This window comes from Electrophorus electricus, chromosome 26, assembly GCF_041902795.1.
Source record: "Electrophorus electricus isolate QZ-2024a chromosome 26, ASM4190279v1, whole genome shotgun sequence".
Taxonomy (NCBI): Eukaryota; Metazoa; Chordata; class Actinopteri; order Gymnotiformes; family Gymnotidae; genus Electrophorus; species Electrophorus electricus.
Window position 1 is genome coordinate 3381223 of NC_137522.1, and position 26408 is coordinate 3407630.

The 26408-nt window shown below is 48.6% G+C and overlaps 1 protein-coding gene across 1 annotated transcript in view; it reads right to left on the minus strand.

Moving 5' to 3' along the window:
- Positions 1–3341: 3341 nt before the first annotated feature.
- efna2b (ephrin-A2b) overlaps positions 3342–26408 on the minus strand; it is an 88010-nt gene continuing 64943 nt past the window's right edge. The window contains exons 2-4 of the mRNA XM_035523118.2: positions 14342–14634; positions 8219–8284; positions 3342–5415 (exon numbers count right to left, since the gene is read on the minus strand). Coding sequence (XP_035379011.1) covers positions 5294–5415; positions 8219–8284; positions 14342–14634 — 481 coding nt within the window. The 3' untranslated portion in view covers positions 3342–5293. The remainder of the gene's footprint in view (positions 5416–8218; positions 8285–14341; positions 14635–26408) is intronic.

The window sequence follows — 26408 nt, forward strand, 5'->3', positions numbered from 1 at the left end:
TCATTAATAAAGAAGGCCAGCCTTTCACCCTTGTGCTTGAGAGAGAGAGAGAGAGAGAGAGAGAGGGGGGGGGGGGGGGGGGGGGCTTTAAAAACTAATATCTCCAGTGAGCAAGAATTAGCTGCCTGAGTGCAGAACCAATTGGCAGATTGTCTTGCTCCTGTTAATCATGTTAAAATATTGTTAAATGAAGGGAATTAAGGGGGTCAACAACGCATTGTAACTGTACGATAAAGTATAAGGAAAGATAAAGCCATTAATGGTGGAGATCTGAGCACCTGTAAAGGAGAGGTGTGTTTCCCAGACCAAGGGCATGGAGCAGTGGTGGAGATAGTAGCCAAACCTGTACTCAAGCAAACGTACTGTTACTTCAAGATAAGAATTACTCAAATAAAAGTCATTTAAATGAACACGTAAGGAAGCATAAAAAGGTACCTAGTAAAAAAGACTCAAGTAGCAAGTCATCAGATCTCATTTGGCAATCAAAAGAGAATTGCGAACTCACAGCCTGATGTAGGCAGCACAGAGGAACACCCAATTAAATGTCTAATACAGTTTCTCTTCAGATTAGGGTTGTTGCCAACTTCAAATGATGCGCCATCTTGGCTTACTTCCTGTTGTTAGGTTGGCTAATTTTATTGAAGCAAAGTAGTGCCATCTTTAGGGAGCTCAGTACCCGTCCCACGTGTGACAGCTCAGACTGTGTCAGCACCCAGAGTTAAATGAAACGCATGAAAATGCGTGTTGAATTAAAATGATTTAATAATGTAATTTGAGAAATGTTGATTAATGTAACGGAGTAAAAGTAGGAGTATAAAGTATCCTGTTTTAAAACAAATCTTAAAAGAATCTTACTACCCACCTCTGGCATGGAGAGACATTATACGTGAGACCAGATAGTGTCATCCCTGTTTCTATCAGTGTACCTCAGGCAGGTGTGGACACGATGTTCCAGGGTTGTCTTCTTGCTTAAAATGCATGGCTAATGTTGGTCTGAAGTGTAGATTCTTCTGTTGCTACAGAACCATCATGTATTTTTTAGATATGCACGCTGTTCTGCTGGCTCTAGTCGTAACCGTAGCAGCTGGGCCGTCAGTTCGCTGGTATTTGGAACATAGAGGCTTACGGGCTGATTTTCTTGGTGTGCGGCAATGTAAGTGCATAGGGCCGCTCAACTTTATACTTCAAGGCCAATGCTCAGACATTCTCAACAAACGGGGGACCTAATAAAATTAGCAGGTGTGGCGGGGCCTGATTAGAATGAACACCTGCAGACAACATGCCCTTTGACATAAGTACCTTGGGGGTACCTTTGGCAGGACTTTGACATAGCAGAGTTGCATATGTTATATTAATTTAGCTCCTCTATTCTGTATTACTTGTGTAATTCAGATATGTTGTTTAATGACCTTACCAAACCCCAATTTGGTACAAGTTATCACATCCTTAGGACATCAGTAATTCATACTGCTAGCAGTCTCAGATATAAGCAATCAGCAGTGTGATGCTAATCATGATCAATTTTTTATGTGTTCTGAAAAAAAGTAGATTTTTTGATTATCCCTTATCAAGCTGTGAGAGTAGATGAACAATTAGAGCCTACAAAGTCTACACCATTCATTTATTAAACTTTTTTTTTTTTTTTTGCTATATTCCACTGGAATTTTGGAAGCCACTCATCTATCTAATGACAGGGCGGTCCTGTTATTTGTGGAGCATGTTATTCCCATTGTTGCTGATGTGTCATGTGTGCTGTCACTCGGCGCCCGACTGGATAAAGCAGAGATCGTGGCTCGCTCCAATTACTAGCGGCAATCTCGGGTTCGCCCAGGGTGCGATCTCCGACGCGCAGCAGTCGGGAGCAGGCGCCCCACACTGGGATGGTGATGGGGCCCCAGCTGCTGGGTTTTTGATCGCGGAAAGGTCAAGCTGAGCTTCGTTATCTGGCGAGGGAGTGCTGAGGGAACGTTGCCGCCGCTCGCGGCCGGTCGCCTGAGATGAGAGCCATCAGAAGGTGGAAGCCAGGAATACCAATTAGCTCATGTTTCATCTGCTTTAAATGCTATACTTTACGTTTCACACTTGTTGAAGTAGAGTGGCACTTCTCCGTCATCGGGGAGAGGGGTTTTGTTCGCACGATTCTTGGAGTGGCTACTCAGTTCGCTACTCTGTCATAGCCACAGCATGTACACAGTGGTCCCTCAAGACCAATGTCGTTTAGCTGGACTTCAGAGGCATTAAAAAGGTCGTAAAAGGTGGTAGGTATGACTGTAGGCTGATTACTCCAGCGTTGAGAGGTAAGTTGAGGCATTACTGTAGCCTGTATTCGTTCAGAGCCTTGACTTATATTGCAGAGAATTTAATAATAAAAAACAAAAACGACCTTCCTTTTCACATATCTAACAGTCACATGAAGACAACTCCAAGGCAGAAACTTTTTCTGCAGATATAAAGGCCGCACAGCCTTTGCGACCAATATCCGACAACACATTTAGTCTTTTTTTAAAGAGCTACATCTGCAGGAAGAAAGAAAATAACCACAATTGTGGCGGAAACATCCAAATACACTTTTACTATTATTCTGTCACTGCAAGATCAGACTCGCTAGCCTAGCGGTTACTATCTCTGCATGAAACACACTCTGATTTCAGAGCCATCAGCCACCATTTCAAAGCCCCTCTCTGCCATCATTCCAAATAAAAGCTGTTCATGGGCATCTACCTTTTTCCTGCCTGCTGGGTGACCGAGCTCTAAAGATTCAGAAACGTGTGTGTGTGTGTGTGTGTGTGTGTGTAGACTTGAATGTGTCTGTCAGCTGTTAAAGACAGACAGAGAGTAGTTGCCTCTTTAAAGTTGAATATCAAAAGGTAGGAATTTGTCCATTCTAGGTGTTGCCATGTTTAGGAACTCATTATGGGATATGGTCAAGAAATGTTTTACAAGTCCAATCAAAGTAGAAGCTTTCATAAAAGCTTTTATTTGTAGTGTGACTGATGTCTTAGATAAACTACCCTGTGAAAGACTTGTGTGCCTCATACTGAATCCTCTCATTTCATTCAAATATGTATAATCTTGATTAGGGGTTCCTGCCTAAAATGTTGAATTAAACATGAATATATAAATGAAAGTGTAAAACCACTCTAAAACCAATGATTTGTAATATTTGACAATATTGCGCACAAACTTGGGTTTTAACGCAAGGGCTCAAAACTCAGGAATCTGTTTTTTTGTTTTTTTTGTTTTTGTTTATAAGGCATATCAAACTGCCAATCCAAACCTTTGCAGCCATCTTACTGATATATACTGTTCACCCCAAACATATTATCCAGAAAACGTTCTACTATAGACAAAAAGCTTTATTTTATTTTCATTTTTTCCATTCTTCCTTTAACTTTCCTCACCCAAAACATTGGAACATTTAACAGGAACTCAAAATGTTTTATCCACATGATTATCAAATAAACATGATCTGATAACACCATAAAAGGTTCTGTACTCAAAATGAAAATCATTACAGGACTACAAGTACCAGAATGTGATACAAGCAGGAAACAACAACAATAGCAAACATCTGACTTCTCTAGACTTGTTTGATTGCAGAACTGGTACCATCATTGTTCTAGTAATTCAAGGGTCTACATTATTATTTCATATCACACATGAATAATGTCCGATGCATTTTTGGAAAGTAAAAAATAACATGAAATAAAGTAAAATATAAAAGATCCAACTAACATTTAAAAAGAAAATGTCATTCATTTTGCAAACTTTCCCCATGATCAATGCAAGCTCTCTGAAATCGTTTTTCTTTTGTTTGTTTAATAACACTTTTGTACAGTCACAAAATTATTCAACCATGTATAACCCCAAACTCCCCCCCCCTCCTCTTCTTCTTTTCCAGAATGAAAGCGTCCACTGAAGCAGAAGTGCTATTTGAATTCCTAACCCCCGCCATGTGAGTTTGGATGCATTTGTTTGTTCTCTCGCAGTCCATTGGCAGTGCCTCTGGTCCTCTAGCCTCAGGCCGGGAGCCTAGGAACTCACAGTGACCAGCATGTCCCGAGCCCTGGCCCTTCACGCTGGCCTACTCACTTAAGCAAAAGGGCTTTTGCGAGGGTTTGGGTGGTGGGAGGTGATTTAGTGCAGTTGCAGGAGATCTATGTGGAGCTGCTTGTCACATAGAAAGGAAAGAAAAAAACCACGGCACATCCGGAAACCGGGAGAGTCACGAAAACGAGTGAGAGAGAGAGACAGAAAGTAGAAGGGTGTAGGCTAGTGATGAGAGAGACCTGAAACACACAAACACTTCACCAACACAGCACAGCACACCTCTCCAGCCACTTGGCACTGTAGCTTCATAACAGACAGATTCATTTGCAGATTGAGCACCAGTGAAAAAAGGCCGTTTGTAACTATTATTATACCACTTTCTGTTTACTCAACATTCATTTATTTTTTTTCTGTATGACAAAAAAGATCGGAATAAAAAAATTCTACACTTCCATCTGTTTTTGTTTTATTTATTTTTTTAATTGCCCTCCCATGATTCTGCAGGCTTGCAAAGCCCTGTGTGTGCGAGGGATCTCGACCTGACGCACTGCCCATCCCCCCAGTGTCTTTGGCAGATTTACAGAAAAGACCCTCCTCTACTCTGAAATACTAATAGAATTTTTTCTTCTTACTTTTGTTTCAGAAACAGTGTTGGGGGATTGCTCAGAGAAAGGTACACCTGCCCTGCAAAACACCCTCTCTCTCTCACTGCTGCGCAAAAAACAAACAAACAACGAAAAACAACAACAAAAAACAAACAAAAAAAGCCCAAGAAACCAAATCAAAAAGGCAAATGTACATGTACCAAACTACGAGATCCACAGGAACAGGGGTGGTTGAGACGGGGGGGGTCCTACTCGGGAGACGGGGACGAGTCAAACACACAGGGGTTCAGATGCTCGCCAGCGACATCATGGAGACGCGGACACGCCGCCGCCTTAGCGCGCGTCACGAGTAGCCGTATTTTCCGAGCTGCAGTCTTTTCTTGTCGGCTGTCCTTTAGCGTCGGATGAAGAGAGGCCCGCTGAAGAGGGGAGTCGGTGGAGACGCCGTGAGGGGTGGCAGAGAGTTCTGGAGAGGTGGTGGGTGTGGCCTGTGGGTGGCTAGCGGGTGTGGCCGGCGGGCGGCTGGAGCTGTGGGGGTTGATGGGGCATGGAGCAGAGGGAACAGCAGTGGCGAGGTGCATGCGAGGCTGGGTGCCTGGTACCCGATGGGGGGGCGTGGCGGGGGCGGGGCCGTGGTGCTAGGAGGGGCTGAGCAGTAGAAAGAGAACCGGCAGGACGAGAGAGAGGCAGGGGGCGGGTGCACGGCTGCCGTTGGTGTCGTCCGTCAAAAATGGCTCCGGGGACTCGTACACTGAGTCATCTGACAAACAGAGAGAGACAGAGAGAGAGAGAGAGAGAGAGAGAGAGAGAGAGAGAGAAGGGCAGGGATGGGGGGGGGGGGTTGTGTGAATCAAACATTGCTAGTACTGCTACAGAATTCATATAAGCTCTTTTTTCCTCAAATATAACACTCTAGGATTGAAAGCCAGACTCAATAAAAGTGACACCTTATTGATGGAATGCTCTTGTCTTGGCTGACCTAGATTAAGTGAAAAGGACGAATGCAGCAATTTGGCTGTCACTCTCGCTATGCAGATAGCATCAAAGAGCATCTAACATACTGTACACGCCAGCGACAGCTGTCAAGAGCATGATTTTGCACGTTTTCGTGACACAGATACCATCGAAATGATTTCCCTAAACACTAGGCATACACACGGACCAAAAACAAAAACCATGGAATACAACGCATGTATTACACGTTGCCCTGGCAAAACCTCAAACTGTGCATCGCAAAACCCTGTTTTGCTGACTCTGTTCGCGCTGTCTATGAAAACCGATGGCTTAGATCTTTCTAATGCAACTGATTAGCACAAACAACTACAGTCACACCAGGGCAACTGAAGGCAAATGTTCCCTATAAGCCATTTTATTGCACTCAACACACAAATAGGCTATTACTGAACACACCAGACGATTATATCGCGCATCGCACGCCACTGCATTCCAACCATTGTGATGTACAGAATGTGACTGGTGACTTGTATAGGTCTCCCATGTGAGATTCATTGTCCCCGGTATGTTTGCACATTATGTTCTAATAGCAGAGCGAGAAGCAGACTCACTGAAGAGTCTTCCTCCTGTTCTCTTTTTCCATGTGCCTTGTCTTTCCCCATCTGCCGTGAAAACATCCTAATTGGCACTCAGCATTCCTGCAGATTCCAGTGCCTCAGTGGTGAAAGCATTCATCATGCTGGCTGCCGCAACAGCGCCATACAAATGCAGTGTCCGATTTATTCTCCGCTCCACGTCTGCCAAGTTTACCCTTCCCCTGGTTGGACTCGGAATTTCAGGATCCTTCTTTGGCCCGTCCCCGAACGCATAAAAACGGGGTCTGGGGCTAGAAATAACCCTTGGCCTCCGAAACCAGATTAGGACGTCGCCCTGGCAGAGAGCGTGTAAATAAACAGAGGCATACCAGACTTAGCGCAAGGAATTATGGTAATGGCCTGGGCGGAGCTGGCGTGTAGGCCGGGCAGGTCGTTTTGGATAATAAAGCGCTTTAACCGACAGGCATCCATTCTTCGAACGTTTCCTCTCAATCGCGGATATGCACAGATGAATACGGCGTCTCACAACACCATGGCCCATTGCCTGCATGCTGTGGAAGACCCCCCTGTGCCAAATCCACACACACACACACACACACACACACACACACACACACACACACACACACACACACACACACACACACACACACACAATACAGAGTGCCGTAGCCGAGCGCCCAGCACGGGATGAAATCCGCTAACTGCTTTCCTCATCAATTCCAGTACCCAGGGTTGCACACAGAAAGAAAGCACTTGCTTCAGTGTGCATGTGCTTTAAAAGACTCCAAAATGCTCCTGAAATGAAATTGTTTGGAAGGCCGCTGCAGGTTAGCTCTGGGTATTGTGCGCGCGTGCCTGTGTGTGTTGTTGGGGGGAATACACAAGTACTCTCCTAAACAGATAAATGAGTGCGTGAGAATAGGATCATCATTTCAATTTGCATGTAATTGTCTTAACTGCTCGCCGGAACTGATGATCCCGGAGTCAGTCTGTTTGCTAACAATTACATCAGGCTAATGGGCCTCTGCTCTGTGAGAGGCTTCTCTCCCAAATTTATGATGTGCCCTAAAAGCTCAACTCTGAGAAATGGCATGCTTCTAAATGTTGCCAGGCCTACAGCAAATATTGACAAACTACGCTCCACGCTCCACGGCCTTTAATGCATTCCTCTCCTGCTCTGCAGCCCTTGTGTAAATACCTTCACCGCCACGACTCTGGTGTCACTTTGGGTTTGACGGCTACCCTGCTTAACCTGCTCAGACAGGTCTTATCTAGGCTCCCAGGGTCGTTCCGCAGGTCTATGAGACGCTGAAAGGCCAAATGTCGCTGTTTGCTGGAAGTTGGAGTGGCGTGTGCCTTGTTCCCGACCCGGTACGACGTCTGCGGAGGAGAGCGCATGCGGTCCGCTTCTCCTCGCAGGCTGGCGGTCGTCCTCACTGCTTTGTGTTTAAAAACTACGCAAGCTGTGTGCCAGAATCTGCTCTAAAAAACGCATTGGAAAGAACAAGGAAGGAAAGGGAGCCCTCCACACACCCCTCCACATCCAGAGATGAGTGTGGCGACTAGCGACAGGTTATCTGGCCCTTGTCAGATGAATAGCTTCTTACAGAATGTGCCCTAAGGGGCCCCATTATCTCTCTGGAGTTACGACGGCGGTCACCAGAGGTCACGCCATAAAGCAGCATGTTCTGTGTCACGGGGTGCAGGTCTGGGTGGAGATGCTGCGCCCTTCAAGGGTTGAGAACAAGGCTCAAGTCAATAAATCAAGCCAAAGCCGCAGATCTTCTCCACCAGACACTAATGCAGGTGCCCCTCCCCAAAGCTCCATCAGAGAAGCTGCAGGTCCCCGTGCCTTGGACAAGGCATGGTGGGCAGGCGGATGTAGGCGCAGCGGAGCGGGATTCCTGGCACTGAGGGGCTCAGTCCCTCAGGCGTGTGGCATAAATAACGCAGATGGACGGAAGAGTTTTGGAGGGCAGCAAGGTCTCTTGGATTCGTGGAAATACTCACTTGTGGGCTTGACATACACTCGTAACTTCAGGCAGGGCTTCCCAGCAAGGTTAGAGTACGGGGAGGCTGTAGAGAAAGAAAGAAGCTGGGTTAGATGTTTACCTCGTCAACAAATGGCCCCACAGACTGGGAAATCCACTGTGCTCATCTGAGAAACAACAACATTTACCGAAAGATTTGAGCATCCAAATACTAAATAATGGAACATGTGCACGTTAATACTTGAATTCGGTACAAGTTGGTTGAGGATGTGGTGTACACGTCTAACCATAGAGGCTGAAATCTTAATGGAGCAAGTGAAGTAATCCAGGGCAGGTGTCTGCGATACGTTTGGCACCAAGCGAGTCGCGTTCAGCTAGCCGCCTGCTTTGTGACTCAAGTGTAAAGAACAAATTGCCACCGCTCGTCTGACAACCCGTGTGGCACACACACGCACACGTACACACATGCACACACACTCTCTCGCTCTCACAAACACAGACACACACACCATATGGCTTTGTGAAAAACACGTGTGCTCTATGTACCTCCAGTGATAACATTAGTGGCAGACACATAGTGTGGACCGATGTGAATGAACTTGTATTACTCCCTCTTATTCAAAAGCTTGGTCATGTGGTTTTGACCAAGGAAACAATTTTTAAGAATACAAATGCGAGACTGCTCACAGCTGCCACAACACAGTTCTTATTCTATATGACACAGCTTTTATTCTATATGAGACAGTTCTTATTCTCTATGACACAGTTCTTACCCTCTACGACACAATTCTTATTCTATATGACACAGTTCTTATTCTCTATGAATCAGCTCTTATTCTCTATGACACAGCTTTTTCTCTATGACACAGCTCTTATTGTATATGACAGCTGTTATTTTCTATGACACAGCTCTTACTGTATATGACACAGTTCTTATTCTATATGACAAAGCTTTTATTCTATATGACACAGTTCTTATTCTTTATGACACAGCTTATTGTATATGATGCAGCTGTTATTCTCTATGACACAGCTGTTATTGTTTATGATGCAGCTGTTATTCTCTATGACACAGCTGTTATTGTATATGACGCAGCTGTTTTCTCTATGACACGGGTGTTATTGTATATGACGCAGCTGTTATTCTCTATGACACAGCTCTTATTGTATATGATGCAACTGTTATTCTCTATGACACAGCTGTTATTGTATATGACGCAGCTGTTATTCTCTATGACACAGCAGTTATTGTATATGACACAGCTGTTATTCTCTATGACACAGCAGTTATTGTATATGACACAGCTGTTATTCTCTATGACACAGCTGCTATTGTGTATGACACAGCAGTTATTCTCTATGACACAGCTCTTATTCTGTATGACACAGCTGTTATTCTCTATGACACAGCTCTTATTGTATATGACGCAGCTGTTTTCTCTATGACACGGCTGTTATTGCATATGACGCAGCTGTTATTCTCTATGACACAGCAGTTATTGTATATGACACAGCTGTTATTCTCTATGACACAGCTCTTATTGTATATGACGCAGCTGTTATTCTCTATGACACAGCTGCTATTGTGTATGACACAGCAGTTATTCTCTATGACACAGCTCTTATTCTGTATGTCACAGCTCTTATTCTCTATTAATTCCTTCCTTATTGCCATTCTGAAGGGTTTCAAAGCAAAAGGCTTGTGCAGCCAGATTTCACTCTAACAGGTGTTCTCAAAGTAATGGAGATCAACTTGGCAGAGGGGTTAGCTGTACTGTCAGAAAGTACTGGGAATAAAACACTCAAAGTAAGTCTAAATGTAAGCTCTAAAATAACGGGTAGAAATCAAAGCTTGTTATTATTAGATTTAAAAATGCTGCTTGTTGCTGCAATTTGAGTTCACTGGTAATGGCAGGTTTATGATTTTGGGATTGCAAATGAAAATGTGCCATTTAGCACAATGGCGTATGTTTGTGGATGCCTGGCTAACTCAAGCACTGACAGAAAGAAGCCTCACAAAAGCCCTGTGTGTTAGCGTGCGACCTTAACCTGTGAGAGAGGGTCAAGTGCTGAAGATATACAAGAGTAACGATGTAAATGATTCAGTTACTGTTTTTATGTGAATTTGGGAGTTACTGAAATAATTTTTTTCTTTTAAGTTTTAAAAATGTAGTTTTATTCCAAATGTGAAACATGTCATTTGGAAAATTCGTCATTCTTAACCAAAGCAAATTAGGACAAACGCAAACTTCTTTTTGGAGTAAACTACAACTACTGGCACCATCAGCAGTTTCCACTTCCAATGGGTAACGTGCCGCGCTTTTAATCCCTTCACTTTGACCTACATGGTAACTGGGACTTGAATATGGCAGTCAGATTTCAAGCCATTTAACTACATACATTTTAATAGTTAAAATGACTGTTGTGTGTGTTGCATGGGTTTTTAGATAACTACAGATGTTGTGAAACCTAAGCTTTTGCAGTAAGTTAACACGGTTGCGTGACCTTGAAACATAAGTCGAGGTCATTAAAAGCGGGTCAGTACAATCAGGCGACCCGAGCCGAATATTCCGCTGTTGAATACAGCCTGAAAAAGAACTTTAGGAGGCACAGTAAAATGTGTGCAGCGGTGGATGGATTGAAAGGCAGATGGAGTTACTATGAGGCACCTGCAGTTCATGCCATGCACTAAATGTGTCCGGCGAAATCTCAGTGTGATAAGCCACTTTCAAAAGAGCAGCTCAAAGTGATGGCTGACCGCAGCTGCATGACGGTCCCTTGGTGCTGGACCTTATAACCCTGAGCTGCCAACGCCAACTGAGCACCATCCTTTTCTCCTGTCTGTCTGTGTGTGTGTGTGTGTGTGTGTGTGTGTGTGTGTGTGTGTCTGTGTGCGCGTGTGTGTATGAGACCTATGAACTGGAACTGGACAGTCTGAGCCAGATGTTATGGCTGTGTATGAGTGTAGTGCATGTGTGTTTCTGCTACACACCAGGGAGAGAGGGATCGCCACAGAGAGTGTAACAGGATTCATAGTCCTGTAAGAAAGGGCAATGTGTGTGTGCGCATGCGTGTGTGTGTGTGTGTGTGTGTATGTGTGAGTGTGTGTCTGTCTGAGAGCTTGGTCTTGTGAGACCAAGGCAGAGACGGTCTTGCCACAGTGGCCAGTCGCCCTAGCCGGGTGTGGCGGGTCAGTCCTGGGGTGATGGACACGCTCTTTTGTTTGAGGAGGGCCAAGCGCGCGCTCCTATGGGCCACTCCTCACTCCTCTCTCGCAGCCCCCTTTGGCCCGTAACCCCAGGGGCTGTGACAGCTACAATATCGGTGGTAGCCAAACACTCCTCCGGGTGGCAGGATTGAGGGCAGCGCAGTGAATGGCCAGCATAAGTGTCTCCCTGCCCAGGCTGCCGTCGGGGACAAAGGCCACACAATGGCCGGCCCGGGGTCGCAGCGGCGGGAGGAGGGCAGGGCAAAAAAACCCAAAAAAACCACACAAAAGAAAAGAGAAAAAGCCCAGCGTGGGGAAGAACTGGCCAGGCTTGAATGCAAACTTTGAACCCTCTGTTCTGTCCTCCCTCTTTGTCGATCGCTAACTCCTCTCCCGCCTCACCTCTTTCCACGACTGACAACATCCCGCTGAGGGGAATAAGTTCTGGGATGCCACGCTGTTTTGGGGAGGGTGTGTGTGTGTGTGTGCACGTGGGGGGCGGGGCATCTTTGCGATGCCCTGCACTTTCTCCCCCGGCCAAAATAGCTTTCCATAACTGCGAAGATAATATGCGGTAAAATATGGACCGTATGTGGTGAGCAGGACAGCCCTGCAGGTGTGAGGTGAGGCTGGGCCTGTTGGGCCTGCGTGCCGCCCTATACGCTCTGCTTCTGTGGCCTCCAGTTGCTTTGACAGGAGCTCCAACCAGCAGACAGCTTGACAGCGCACATATGGAGCACAGAACAAATGAACTGGAAATTGAGCTGCAGGTATGAACAAATTACTATATTAGACGGCAGTTTCGTTGTTTTAGTTTATTGTATGTTGCACTGGATGTTTGCTGTATGTTTCTTGCGTTAGAGACGTACTGTGCTACACGCATATATTTTCTATTAAGTGTTGGGTAAACGCGCAAGTGTGCGAGTTTTTGAACAGTCAGCAACAGCACGGGCTCGCACGCTCCATTTCCAAGCTCGGGGATTTTCCTGGACGGCCATTTCCAGCCTTGCCGTCATTAAGGACAACAGATGGCGGCGAGCACTCGCAAATGACCGCATGACCAGTGATTAAAACAAATGCGCTTTGAGTCCTCAAACGAGCCATTTGTACCGCCCTGCTTTTAGGATCAAGTGTCCCGACACATAACGTGTCATTTGGGCTACGGAGCCACAGGTCCACCGAACGAGACGTGCACCCGGCAGTAAAAGTCCTCGTCCCAGTTACCGTCCAATGCCTCTTTAGCAATATGAGACGAGCAGGCCTGGGAGGGGAGAGAAAGGGATCGTCCCATTCCACTTAATGAGCTGTATTCATTTAAGATGAAAAGCTCTATTCTGTGGGTTTTTTTCTTCCCCTTTTACCCCTGAACTTCACACACATGCACCCCCCCACACACCCACACCCACACAGAGCGGAGAAAAACAGAGGCGGAAAAAATAGAGAGAAAACAAAAAAGGGCTGAAATTGCCTCATTAATGCATGCGGCGTGCTGCCCTGAGCCTTTCCCTCATGCCGCAGCGCAGCGGGGCCCCCTTTTATCAGGCCAAAGGACACCTTTCACCGGGCCATTAGCAAAACAGGGACAGATGCACCCCAGCATATCCCCCCCGCCGCGCGGCAGGCGAGAGGTGGGTGAAGATGGGGCGTGCCTCCTACAGGCGGGCAGAGGAGCACAGCCACTGTGACCTTGGCACGGCAGGTGTGGGCTGTCGGCAGGACGCGCGGTGGATGTCCTGAGCCGTGTCCGGAGCCAGGGCCCCAATCCCTCCCCTTCCCTTGCTGAAATGGGACGAAGGTTAATGGCTTTTAGCTGCTCCTGACCCAAAAATGGTAATGCCCGCCGCTCTGGGCGGCCGGGGACAGAGTTACGCCCATCAGGCCCCCCCCCATCCTCCCCCCTGGCTAAATATGATTTGGTCAATCAGCATAATTTGGAGAGTGTTCTGCTTGGTGGCATTCGTAACTGGGTTTGTGCCGACCTCGCCCTGCTAAGTGACGGGCTAATAATGCGTGTAGCATTTGACAAATTGACATTTTAATCAAGGGGAGAGCTCAGGACCAAAAAGATGGTAAGGTCAGGGTAAGTCCGAGCCCAGCGGAGACGACCCACCGCCTCGGTTCAGCCGGACTCGTCACCTGGAGTGGACTTTGCGGGTAATCGCAGGGTGCTGTGGCATGGCAGCTGGTGATATGACGAGCGGAGAGGACAGCAGACTGCTGTGAGGAACAGAAGAAAGCCTACCTGGCATCTCAGGCAGGAGCCGCCATAGCAGCACATTAATTTAAGACCTGCCGCGATCGAGGCTCACTCCTGTGGGCTTCATAAACCAGGATCAAATCGCCCTTCGCAAATGAGCAGCAGGCATGCCACAGCAGAAAAATCACACAGAAAAGGGCAACCCAAGGGTTTCTGATGTCATTACACTGCAAACGCGGCCTCCAGTAACTTTTTACAGCTACGCAGAACATTTGATGCAGTCAGCATGACAGTTTCAATTAAAACTTTCAACCACCCTTCACAGAAGAATCAAAAACAATATCAGAAGCATGAGGTATCCCTCAAGCTTGACTCATCCTCATGGGTTACTAAAAACAAATATCAATATATTAGTTTTGATTTTTCTAATGTTTATCTTTAGCGACAGCAGGACCAGACAGCTGTCACAATAACTGATACATTTATGGATCCCAGAGACACATGTTATTGATTAGAAGGCATTGTGAAATCTGCCTTAGTATGTCTTCCCTCAGGGCCCTGGACCCTGGTTCCTGTAACCTGAGAGCCATCAATTTAGGTGGATGATTAGTCCCCTGTGGCAACCGGGGACACCTGGTCGGAGTCAGCGTGAGAGGCGGTGTGTGTGTGTGTGTGTGTGTGTGTGTGTGTGTTTGTGTGTGTGTGGAGGGAGGGGGGATGGAGCAAAATTCACTCACAGATGTAGTAGTACTCATGTCCTGGGCGGAACTCGAAACCCAGCGAGAAAGGTGTGAAGAGCTGGAACTTCTCGGAGAACTTCAGCGGCCCACCGGGGATGAGCGGCCTGTTGCACTCCCACCTCTTGAAGCCTTTGAGGAGGTGGTTACATGTGATATAGCTGTCGTAGCTCACCATGTAGAGCACGTAGCGCTCCATGCGCTCCGGCGCCAGTGGCACCTCGTAGTGCGGGCAGTAGATGTCGAGGTAGTCGTTGATGGCCACCTCCACCGTGTACTCCCCGTGTACGAATCTAGAAAAAAAAAGAAACGGAGAACAAACTCAGTTCTGTTACAAACTCAGCTCTCTTTGTGACACATAAGTGTTCTTAAAGCCAGCAAGCCGTACAAATCCGGAAGGGTTTCGGCAAACGCGGATCTATCGGTCCCATTTAACGCCACCGACCGGCAAAGAGGACTTGTAACACACCCTAAACCATCGCGTCAGGCTGGAGAAAATAGCTAATGGCACATGTCACTCATGCCAGAGTCATTCCTACTGCTCCGAGGCGGACAGCAGGAAGATAACGTGGGCCGGCAGCGCCGAGGAGGGACCGACCGGAATGACCAAGCAGCGTGGGCCGACTGGAGATTGACAGGGGTTCAACGAGTGTGAGCGGCTTCATTAAGCACTCTCACAAGGGTTTGCCTCTTGCCCGGCGCGTCTGGAATGAGTTTGCTGGCCGGGGCCATTTAGAAACAAATTGGACGCCCCGGGCAGCCGCAAACAGCACCTAAATCCCGAGCGCCGTAGCGTCTTCCCCGGAACGGCGCCTGTCGGCACACGCCCTCCGGCTCTGCTCCCAGTGCCCCGGGACGACCGCGGGTGCGAATGCACATCTACTCCAAATCCTCAGCCCTATTGTTAGCCGGCTGCATGCATTATATTTTTAACGCTGTTTCGCAGCTCAGGGAAAAGTGATGAGTCGTGCGCTCTTCGGTGGAAGTCTCCTGTCGCCCGAGCCTCATGGGAGTGAGACGTGACAGCCCCCGCAGAGGGAGCTCGAACGGTTTGTTACCAGCACAGCTGACACACCTGCTCCATACTGACACACTTAGTCGCGGCAAGGCCTGTCAGGAATCACTACCCACGTTTCCCTTAAATAGACGGCACTAATGAAAATTAGATAAGCCTTATCATATTAGTCTGGGAAAGTTAAGCGGAAAATGCTACTTGACATTCCGCAGGATGGTCCCAAGCACTTAGCGGAATTTCATATACATAAATTGAAACCGGTGTGGAAACAATGGGTAGAAATGTGCTTCGCGGTTCATTAGCAGCACCACGAGACGACCGAGCCGCAAAGCAGCTCTGGTGTGGCCTGGTCTTTTGTTCTCCGACAGCAAAAGCTCCAGTCTGATGGAAACGACAGTGCCAAAACAAAGTGTGGCTAGCGCCACCACTCTCTTAAAACGCCAGGCTTAAGCCTACGTTGATAGGAACAGCACACAGCTCTGCAGTCTGGGCTCTCTGAAAGAGTCAGGCGGGGCAGGAGCAGCAGGGGGGAGGGGGCGGACCAAAGAGGGAGGAAAGGGGGTGGGGCATGGAGAGAGGGCGTGGAGGAGGGTCAGGGGGTGGGGCTGGAGAGAGAGGCTTGGCATCGGATGTCAGTTAATCTGGGTGTGGAATTACTGTCAGAGGGCCATGGAGGGGCAAACTCCAGATGACGCCGCGAGACGCTCCTCTCTCCCTTATCGCGTCTGCCCAGAGATCAATCCCCCCTTTCACTGCCTGGGATTTTTTTATTTTTTTTTTTCATTCTGTTCCCTCCAACATGTCACTCTCGTCTCCTTCTGTTGCGGAAACTCTCGAATCCCACAGCGCGCATTAACAGTGACGGCGCCTCTTCCCGAGCCCCCAGTGTGGTGCAGGTAAGAGAGAGCCAAAATAAAGTATAAAAAGAGCCAGCCTGTAATGTCTGGGATTATCCACTTTTAGAAAAGAATACTTCATCCCATTTCAGCAGAGTTTTCTCGCCATTACTTTGGTCTCCGTCTACAAAAGAACACTTATTTGCTCGCTTCAGAACTGGGCTGATACTCTCTAGGCCTGGACCTTGCCATTGTGTGGAAAAGTGATTGGCTTGCAGTGCGATTATCCCACTGCCAATAAGTGGTGGGGGGCTTTAGACAGAGCAATGAAAAATTTGGGTGTGCCGTAAGACCTTGCCGATGCAACTCTGTGGTCTGAATTGAATCATCTTGTCATAAAAACATGCGTTAGGAGCCCTTTAATGGCTGGCGAGCATCATTAAGGCACGTTGCGAGCATGTAACGTCTCCTTTGGATTCCTAATGCGCATTACGTGTCAATAAATCAATAGGCGGGCCTCCTCCTGCTTCCTGCTCAGCTGGCATCAAAGGCAGTGCCGGCTGCCAACTGCTCCGACACGCTGCAAGTCTGAGCCGTTCCTTTTGATCGAGATGTGTGGCTCGGTGTAAAAAACGACCTTGCGGGGCGATGGCTGGTTGTTATTGGAGGAGCTGAGAGGAAGGGGAACAAGATGACAGATGAAAATATCAATAAAAGAGCCCAGTGCGTTTAGGGGGAGTTAATGCATACAGCCAGGAGAGTCACGTTCATCAATCATCCCATGCCCCCCTGTATTGCTTTGCTCACTTTGTGCTCCTTCTCCTGATTTAGGACCAGACAGCCCAAACAATTTCCCCCATTCACAGCCATTAGGAGACAAACATCCACTACTATGATGTTTACTTCCCGTCTAACATCATGGTATCAACTTTCCTAAATAACAATCAATGCTAGACAATCTAGAAAATCGGAGATAAAATCTGCTGATCGAAGATGGTGATTGAGAAGAGTAGTTCCCCATAACTCATGCCGGGCACCCTCCAGTATCAAGGGCCAAACACGTGTTATCGCAATGGCCCTTTGGTCCCACGGCCCACACACACCTTCCTCTGCAATCTCTTGGCCGTGTGCTGGCCAGACAACTAGGAACACATGCTGCTGATTGATCAATTAGGCTTTCAAACTAAAGGCAGCGCACGAACTTTGAAGCCCCTGGCGTTCCGCTCAACCACCGAAACCCCCGCAAGACTTCAATTAATCAGACAAAACCGTTTGCGTTCGTCATGTTTAGAAGAAGCGGGTTTGAGGGTTGTTTGGGGGGGGGGGGGGGGATCTTGCCATGAACTTTTCAACCGCTGCCGCTCTCCCGCAGGTTCAAAGTGCCCCGATTTCCCGCTGTGTCCAGCGAGGCAGATGCTGCCGTTAGCTCCGCCCCTGGTCTTTATGACTTCCTTTGGTAAATGTTTGCCTGTAACTGGGCCTGCTTTCAAGGGCCAAAGCAGGAAGCGTCTGCACCGCAAGAGGTCAAAACCAAACAAGCAGATCTGATAAGAGAGCCCCCGCCCCAATAATTTATCACGCCATTTTACGTTTTCAATCAACAAGCCAAGGAGTCATTAAAGCCATTAGGAGCCGTAACGCCGGCCCCGAGAGCTCGGCGTCTTGGTCAAATGACATGGGAGAATTTGCACGCTGCTGGTCTCTGATCATGCACCTAGGGCTCAGATTCAGAGTGCCCCGAATAACGTGCTGGAACGGTCTTGCAAACAGCATGCGACCATCTTCTGCAGCTGGAGTGATTCTCAGAAAAGTTGAATGAGAAGAGTTCCCTTCCGTACCGCCCGCGCGGCCCTCGCTGGCATTCTCGCCAGCTGTTTGTGCAATACTATTCACTTTACATACAAAAAGCAACAAATTACACACATATGCACACAGAGAGAGAGAGAGAGAGAGAGAGCGAGAGAGAGAGAGAGAGAGAGAGAGAGAGAGAAAGAAAGGTATTGAGGTATAACCAGGCCATAAGGCAAACATTCATATCCTCCCTGGTGAGAGCTGCACCATTCATCATTCCTCGCGGCCTGGATCCTGACAAAACGCAAAGACTACAGAACAGAAATTTGCCCAGCGCCGCCAGTTCAAACAGAAACACAGATCCATTTACATCGCATGGACTTTGCAGGACGTTTTGGAAGCCGAGGTTTGGCTCGGCTGTGGCTCTTGTATGTTTTTCACCTTTTGTTGACGTACAGCCAAAGCAAATGGATGAATTTATTCTGCAATTAACCAATGACCCAGCCAAGTTTGTTTAACATGAGTGCAGCCAGCTAATAACCTGACACAACCTTTTCACACGTGTCAGAGCTCATTTTGCTTCAGACCTCATAGCAACATGTTTAAATCTCATCTAAAGCAAACAGCAGAGATTCTGGGATCCTCAGAGCACTGCCATGCATGTTTGGATTTTATCTTTTTTGACAGTTTGATGGTGAGAGAGAGAGAGAGAGAGAGAGAGAGAGAGGTTTGTGTGCCAGTTGGTTTAGTGGCAGAGGTCCGGCAACACATGTGACAGCACAGTGCCAGTGTTTATAATAGACTGACTAGAGGGAGGTAGAGAAGTGCTGTGTGTGTGTGTGTGTGTGTGTGTGTGTGTGTGTGTGTGTTAGAATGGCCCTTTGTGCTAGCAGGAGCAGGTCTGGAAGCCATTTCCATGGGCAGCAGCTTGGACTTCGGCTGCAGCTCATCTCTCGCCATGTGGAACATGTTTATTGTTCTTCACGTCAGGCAGACGCTGCGCCACCCCCTTCAACAGCCCCGCCCCACTCTACAGGAATCTCCACGCAATCTCGCCTGTTATTCCAACTCCACTCAAGCAATTTTCCTATCGCTGCTTTTGCGCAAACTTAACCCGCCCGCTAATGCCCCGGCAGTGCCGGCGAGGAGCGAGAAAAACACTCGGAGAAACAAAACAAACAGCGACGGGAGGCGGAGCGAGAGGAGCGGAGTTGGAGGTGTGGAGTCATCTCCGTGATAGGTGCAGGGCCAAGATGAAAGCGCTGGGTCACTCTTCCACCCCCACAGCTGCACCACCTCTCCTCCACCCCGCATCGGTGCCTGTCCTGATATTGACTCTAACTGGGTGGCTGGTGAGGGTTCAGCAAATCTGTGGTTAATAATACTGGTGGCTCACGCGAGTCACGAACCGAGCGGCGGTTTCTGGCGACCCCAGACCAGGGGTCAGAGAGCAGGAGGGGACGGGGTAAATCAGTGTACCTGCACTCACAAAGGTTCTCTCAGACCTTCCACTCACTTGGTCCGGCTGCAAAAAAGGACAATATAAACAAAACACAAACAACATAAACAAGCAAACAAAAGGAAATTCTAAAAAGGAAAAAATTACACACTAATCAAGATGCAAACGAACCCATTTTTTGACAAAGATGAGAACTGTTTCTCATTACAGCAGAGCTGATCAGGAAGCCTGAAACCTGGCTTGCACACTGCGTATATATTATAGCAAATGGACAGAGATTATAGTCGATAATTATGCATACTGTTGTGATTGCTTGCTCTTAAATCCACCAGAAATCTTGCCAAAGAAATTCTGGGATAATTTTGAGAAACTACTAGCAGGAGTGAATTTGCAGTTAAGTTTTATTGCAAAGCATAATCAGAGTAGTTATGAACCCCCCCCCCCCCCCCACAGAATCTCCTTCAACTCTGCAATTACCCTGCAAGTGCGTGTTTGGATCCCGCCTAGACAGCAGTGTTAACAGTTAGTGGAGTGGAGCTTTCAGTAGCGAGCAGCTGGGTTAAGGCACGTCCGTACGCGTACCTGCGGGTGTCTGTCGAGGAGGAAGGCAGGCCGCAGTTCTGTCTCGCTTCTCACAGCCCCCATGGAACAAGGAAGCAATAATTAGGCTCTCTGTGAGCAGGGAAACCATTTATCTCCCCCGAAATCCCCCACAACAGCCTCGGTGGTGGCGGACCGCACAGCGTCGGGGCCAATGGGGAAAAAGAACAAAAAGCCAAGCACATCTGTGACAGTTTGGAGAAGCCTGGGGGGAGGACCGGGGCTAATTGGGAACGCTCCTAGCACACGTGCACAAGTGGCTGACCTCAGAGCAGGGGTGTGGCGGCATGCTCGGGGGGTGGGGCGCACAGGTAGAGAAAAACGCCCCAGCCCAATCTGGCAGCCCTCAGGCCAAACACTGATGGCAACTTTAATCCGGGCCTCCTCGGGCCGGGCCGGGCCTGGGCCTGCACCCCGCGCTCGAGGCTGACGGAGAGGGAAGGGAGGAGGCCCGGCCCGGCACCGGGCCGGCGCTGATGCAAACCGACGGCTATCGGCAGAACCGTGATGAATTCTCCTCCTCTCCTCCGGCCCTGCCTGAACCCTGATGAGCTGATGCCTATTAACATGGGCAGCGCTATCAACCAGTGTTTTAACAGGCGCGGGTCCCGCTGTGCTAACGGCCTGCGCACCTCCAGCGATTTGACAGAGGCTGCTGGGTCTCTTTTAACCAACTGGCGTGGTACGGGGTGCTAAGCTTTATTGAGTGCTGTGCTATTAGTCAGCCATGTGCTCCTCCAGTAGCAAAGAAGGTGCTGAAACAGAACACAAATCTAGCTAAAAGGAGTTTCTAATGGGCAGCAGGAGTTGGCGAAGCAGGCAATTAGGATTAAAGAGGACTAATCAAAGCAAAGCAATACGGTCTTCTTTATCTTAGAGTAGGATTACACAGAACAAAGTACCATTATTATACATGGTGGCTAAATTCCATATGTCATGAGTGACATTGGCATATAGAGAGAATGTATCAGGCTCCACGTGGACAATACTGTTCCCAAAACAATGACTTAACAGTTTTCAACATGAGCTGGTGTTTTAGAGAGAGAGAGAGAGAGAGAGAGAGAGAGAGAGAAACCCACATACCCAGAAATTTGAGGAATTTAAATATTTTAGGTCCCTTCTCTATAATCAGCCGTATTTGTTTGGACTCGTGGCAAAGCGTTTCGTTCTGACTGGGGGAGCTCTGCTTTGCTCTTGACTGACGGGGACACTTTTGATTAATCGTGGGCGTGCTGAGAGTTTGTTTCCATTTAATTTGGCAAAACACACTCAGTGCTCTGAAAATATCAGCATGCATATGACTCTGCATCGGGAGTGTGTGTGTGGGGGGGGGGGGTACGATGGGACATTAACCTTTCTTACGTAGGCCATATCCAATCATTCACTTCATTCATTTCACGAAGACGGGGATTTCACGACAAGTTACCAGATTAAGTTGATTAGAGGGTGAATAATAGGAGATGCATGCTCTTATGTATGCTACATGTGATGTCCTCTAGAGGGCTTCTGAGATCATTGCCAGGCCAGCGAGGTAGTCAGTGAGCTTGCTACAGAGATGAGAATATGCAGTGTTCATCTTATCACAGGGTGAGTAAACACCAGCCTCGGAAAACACTATCAAAAGCAAACAAGGGCACAGCGAGGGGGCGCTTCTGCATGCTCATGAATTCACATGCACATACGTCCGGACTGCCACACGCACGCGCGTGCAAACATACACACACACACACACACGCACGCGCACACACGCACACACACGCACACACACAAGCAAATACAGCCCCTCTTCCCTGGGTGAACGCATCGGCGTCTCATAACAAACATACGAAGCAGCTCAAGAATGAGACAAAAAGCCTCTGTTCTCTCATCTCAGGTTTCGGGCTTTGTGTGTAAGGAGTCTGTGTACGAGTCTGTGTGTGTGTGTGTGTGTGTGTGTGTACGGGTGCACCAAACGGAAAACGATAATGACGCTGTGCACTCTAGAGCTAAGTGTATCACCTGGGGCTGCTCTACGCTGGGTGCCCTCTTTTGTCTTTTTTAACACCATTAGCAAAGTGCAGTCTAATAGAGTTTGCGTGCAGGCCTGGTCAGGAGAAAGGGATCGGGTGACATGGCTGGCCCGAGACTCCACTACTCCACTCCTCCCATCTTGCCCTGCGAGGCCTGTTATAGGGCCTTGATGTATTCTTCCATCTTCCTCCCCGAGCCCGAGGCCCATTAGGTCCGCCGCTGTCTTCCCTGTGCGAGCGCCCGCGGATAGCCCGACTCCCTCGGCAGACGGGGACGGACGGGCCGCCTCCGGGAGCCTGGCTTGGAAAGCCTCCGCGGAGCGTTTTGAACGGCACCGCACCTCACTCGTCAACGCGCGCTGGAGTTGGGGTCACCCCACCCTAACCCTCCTCCTTCACCCCCTCCAGCGTGGACGAGTCTCCTGTGCGGCGCCAAAACGTGCTCGGCAAAGTTGATCGCACGCTTGCGCTCACTCACAGGCCGGGAGCGAGACGAAACCCCTGCGAGAGCGAGGCGTAAGCCTGAGCACGAAGCCATGGTACAACATGCTAATGTGGGTCGGGTATCTTGCGATTTGCACACCACACAACAACAGTAGATTATATGTACCTGCAGAGACTTGCTGGGTAATGTGATTCGCAGGAGTGTATGGATTTGCCAGTGGTGTGTTAGTAGGCATAGTCTAAAGTGGCTGGTGTGTTTTACACCGATTTATGCAGTGATATGGCCACCTCCTCCTCCCACCGCAGGAGGTATTGATTAAATATCTGTTTCACATAAGTGGGGGAGCTTCTGCATCATTAGTCATCATTTTCCAAGCTAGCCATATTCATACTACACATTTTTCCCTTCCCACCCACCAAAATCACTACATTCTGACAAACTGCCATCTTTATCTACAGGGGCACCATCAATAAGGGCCCGGTGTATGACTGTATGACTGCGCACTGGTTGCCATCTTCAAGTAATATAGCCTGCAAATAAATTCAAGTCTGCAATAAATTTTGAAAACTTTGAAAAGTCAATGTGATCCTCAGTAGATACAGCATGCTGCACAAGGAACCCGAGAAGCAAACTTTCTCTCTTATGTAACCTTATCTTTTACATCTTTGCTTTGGATCAGTGTACAGGGAGCTATAATGGAGGTACTAGTGCATTCCATCTGGGCATGTGGGCACAGTGAGCAAGAAGAGAGAGAGAGAGAGAGAGAGAGAGAGAGAGAGAGAGAGAGAGAGGTCGACAGAATGATGTAGAGAGAGGTAGAGAGTGATATATAGAGAGAGGTAGATAGAGTGATGTAGAGAGAGGTAGAGTGAGTGATGTACAGAGAGAGGTAGATAGAGTGATGTAGAGAGATGCAGAGAGAATGATGCAGAAAGAGGTAGAGAGAGGTAGACAGTGAGTGCGGTACAGAGTGAGGTAGAGAGAGTGATGTAGAGAGAGAGGTGGATAGAGTGATGTAGCGAGGGGTAGAGAGAGTGATAGAGAGAGAGAGGGGTGGAGAGAGTGATGTAGAGTGAGGTAGAGAGTGTGAGGTAGAGAGAGGTAGAGAGAGAGTGAGGTAGAGAGAGAGGTGGATAGAGTGATGTAGAGAGAGAGCGGTGGAGAGAGTACAGAGAGAAGCAGAAAGAGAGAAGCTCAGAGGTGTACAGAGGCTTCCCAACAAGAAAAAAATGAGGTCATTTGTGAAGGAATCCTTCAGTAAGGCCATAGCCTGAGGGACCTTTATCACACTTCATCATGCATCATGTTAGTTCACAAGCTCCAAGCTGTGCTGGAGCCGCCTGTGGTGGGCAGGTGAGTGGCAGGGCGGCCCCCCGCACTCAGGTGGAGGGCCGTGGCAGCTCGAGGGCGGCCTGCAACACCCGCAACCCGAGCCTTGTAATGACAAGACCTGGGACAATCCAGGTGCTGTAGTCACTGTCCAGCTCCCAAGCAGCGCCGCCTGATGCGAGATAGCAGATACAAGCCTCCAGACAAAGTTATCTGCGGCCTGCATCGGCAAACGGGGGAGTGGGAAACCCGAGCCTATTGTGGGGAGCGGCTCGGCCCGTCTGCGACGGCCGCGGGGGCAGCAGACAGTGGCAGCGCGGGCCGGCCCCCTGGGCACACAGATACGCAGCGCGTGTAACACAAGCCTTCGCTGCCGGCCCTTTCCCAGGATCCCCCAACCACCCCTCCCCCGCCCGGCTGGACACCGGCAACCCCCCCGAGCCGCCCAGCACGGTCCTCGTCAGGTATCTGTCCGGAACCTCCCCCAACACTGCGCCGCCCCACTCCCGAGACTGACGGGATGACAGATTTTGCTAAGAGACACATCTGTTGTCACATCTCCCCTCTTCCTTGTTCTTCTGCCTCTCAGAACCCGGTCACATTTCTGATGTATTAGAAGAATTGTGTCGGCGGGTGGAGAGTGTTTTCGGGTGATGTTTTTTTTGGTTTTTTTTCAACCTGAGACTGAATTACTGTTTTTTTAAACACTACTTCTGGTCACATTATGGAGCACTACTTGTTTTTTAATGGAATACGTTAAACCAAGATAAAAGGGCTGCTCACTTATTAAGAAATGAAGGTGAGCAGGAAAAAGTACAAAGAAAGTACATATCTAAGCACCTTATTTATTACGTTTCAGTGCCAAATGAGAGGAACGTAGATGAGCTCTCTTTTCTAGGGTATTAGACGATTCCATTAGAGCGCTGAGCCTGTACCTCGATAGCGAGAAGGGCGAACGCGTCCCTGACGGGGCCGATGCATTTTTCATGACCTTGCGCATCACGTGCCCGTTGCCTCAGAGGCCTCGGAGTTGAGAGCCAAGAAATTATATCAATTAGCTACAGCGGCGACGAGGGTCTACCAGCCGCCCCTCGCAAGCCATCCTGACAGAGCTTAGGCAGTGGGTGGACGCGTGTAGGCCTCGCGAGAAGCCTGCACTCGACGATTCCTCTCCTACAATGCTCTCCTACACTCCACAGCCAGGGCTGGAGACGCCCCAGACACTGGATAAAAGGCCCTCTTCTGTACTGGTGTTCCCGGCCTTGGCGGGAAACCGCGTGCTCAGACCGTGATGCTGACGCCAAACCGGGTCGTCATGGTCTGACCTGGAGGAGGAGGAAGGCACTCATTCACCTGCCATCATCACACTCTCTGCGACCCGTCTTAATCCAGCACGTCTATAGTACATTTACATTAAAACAACACTTTGCGTGTGATCGCTGAAATCGTCTTGTCTTTCACCGTCTGAGTGCGTTGTCCTCTGATGTATTACTTTATCTCATGTTTATTTAAGCTTTATTTCAGTAGGGAGCTCTGGTTGAGGTTTGAATCTCATTTGTGCTTTGGTATTAGGCTGTAATTTACTGTACATCTGAGCGGGTGAAAAATTTATAAAACACGGAACACTTTTCACTTTTCAATAAAACGCAGAACACTTTTCCAGTGAATGGGCACAAGATTAAAAGGACTGTGGAATCTGAAAGAATTCCAAAAGTCATTAGTGATATTAGCATTGATGTCACAGAAAAAGTAAATTGAAGTTGGACAGACGTGGAGGACCCGGTTGCCCCCCGATCCAGCGTACCAACTTGCTTCAATAGCACGTTACGCGACACCCAAGCGACAAGTCAAGCAGTCTCTGATTACGGTCGACCCCCGCTGACCTCGTGCTGAACTTGTCTGGGTGGGTCTGCGCGTACTGCTCCAGTATTCCGCCTGCACTTTTAATGGGTCCTAATGTGCCTGTGGCAATAAGCATTCATGTCTTGGTGTCTCATAAAACTAAAACAGACTCCCTCTAAAGGGAAACCATGCCATGTCTTGCTTTAAACTGTAACACTTGACCCTTGGTGATCATGTGTCCATCAAGAATAGACCTGGGGAATGATTCTTTCAGAGATGCTTATCTGTGTATCAGTGTTCTGCTGAAATCCTGGGCACAAACTGGGTCGAATGAAAGTGCGCTTCATTGGCTGAGATATTGCAGGGTGAGATATTGCAAGCCCACGGCAGAGGCCTGGATCTACAGCTGGGGCGGCCGGCTGCTAAAGACCAATCCCACCCCGCGATTCCCCCCGTTCAACAGTGAGCCACGTGAGACGGGCCGAATCCATCTCGGGGCCAGACGTTTGCATGGCTGACGGATCGATGGGGGTCATGACCTCTGGCCCGCGCAGTCTGCAGTGCTGAGCTGCTGCGCGACAGCTGCGATTGGCCCATCGATCCAGGCGGCCCCTGAGCTGGTAGCGCTGGGTGTTGGGCTCTACATTTCACCCTCGCTCGGTTAATCAAGGAGAGGCAAGGGCAGGGAAAAGCCATCCCCCCGGGGTCGGCCGCGGTGCTTCGTTCCCCGCCTGCCCATTT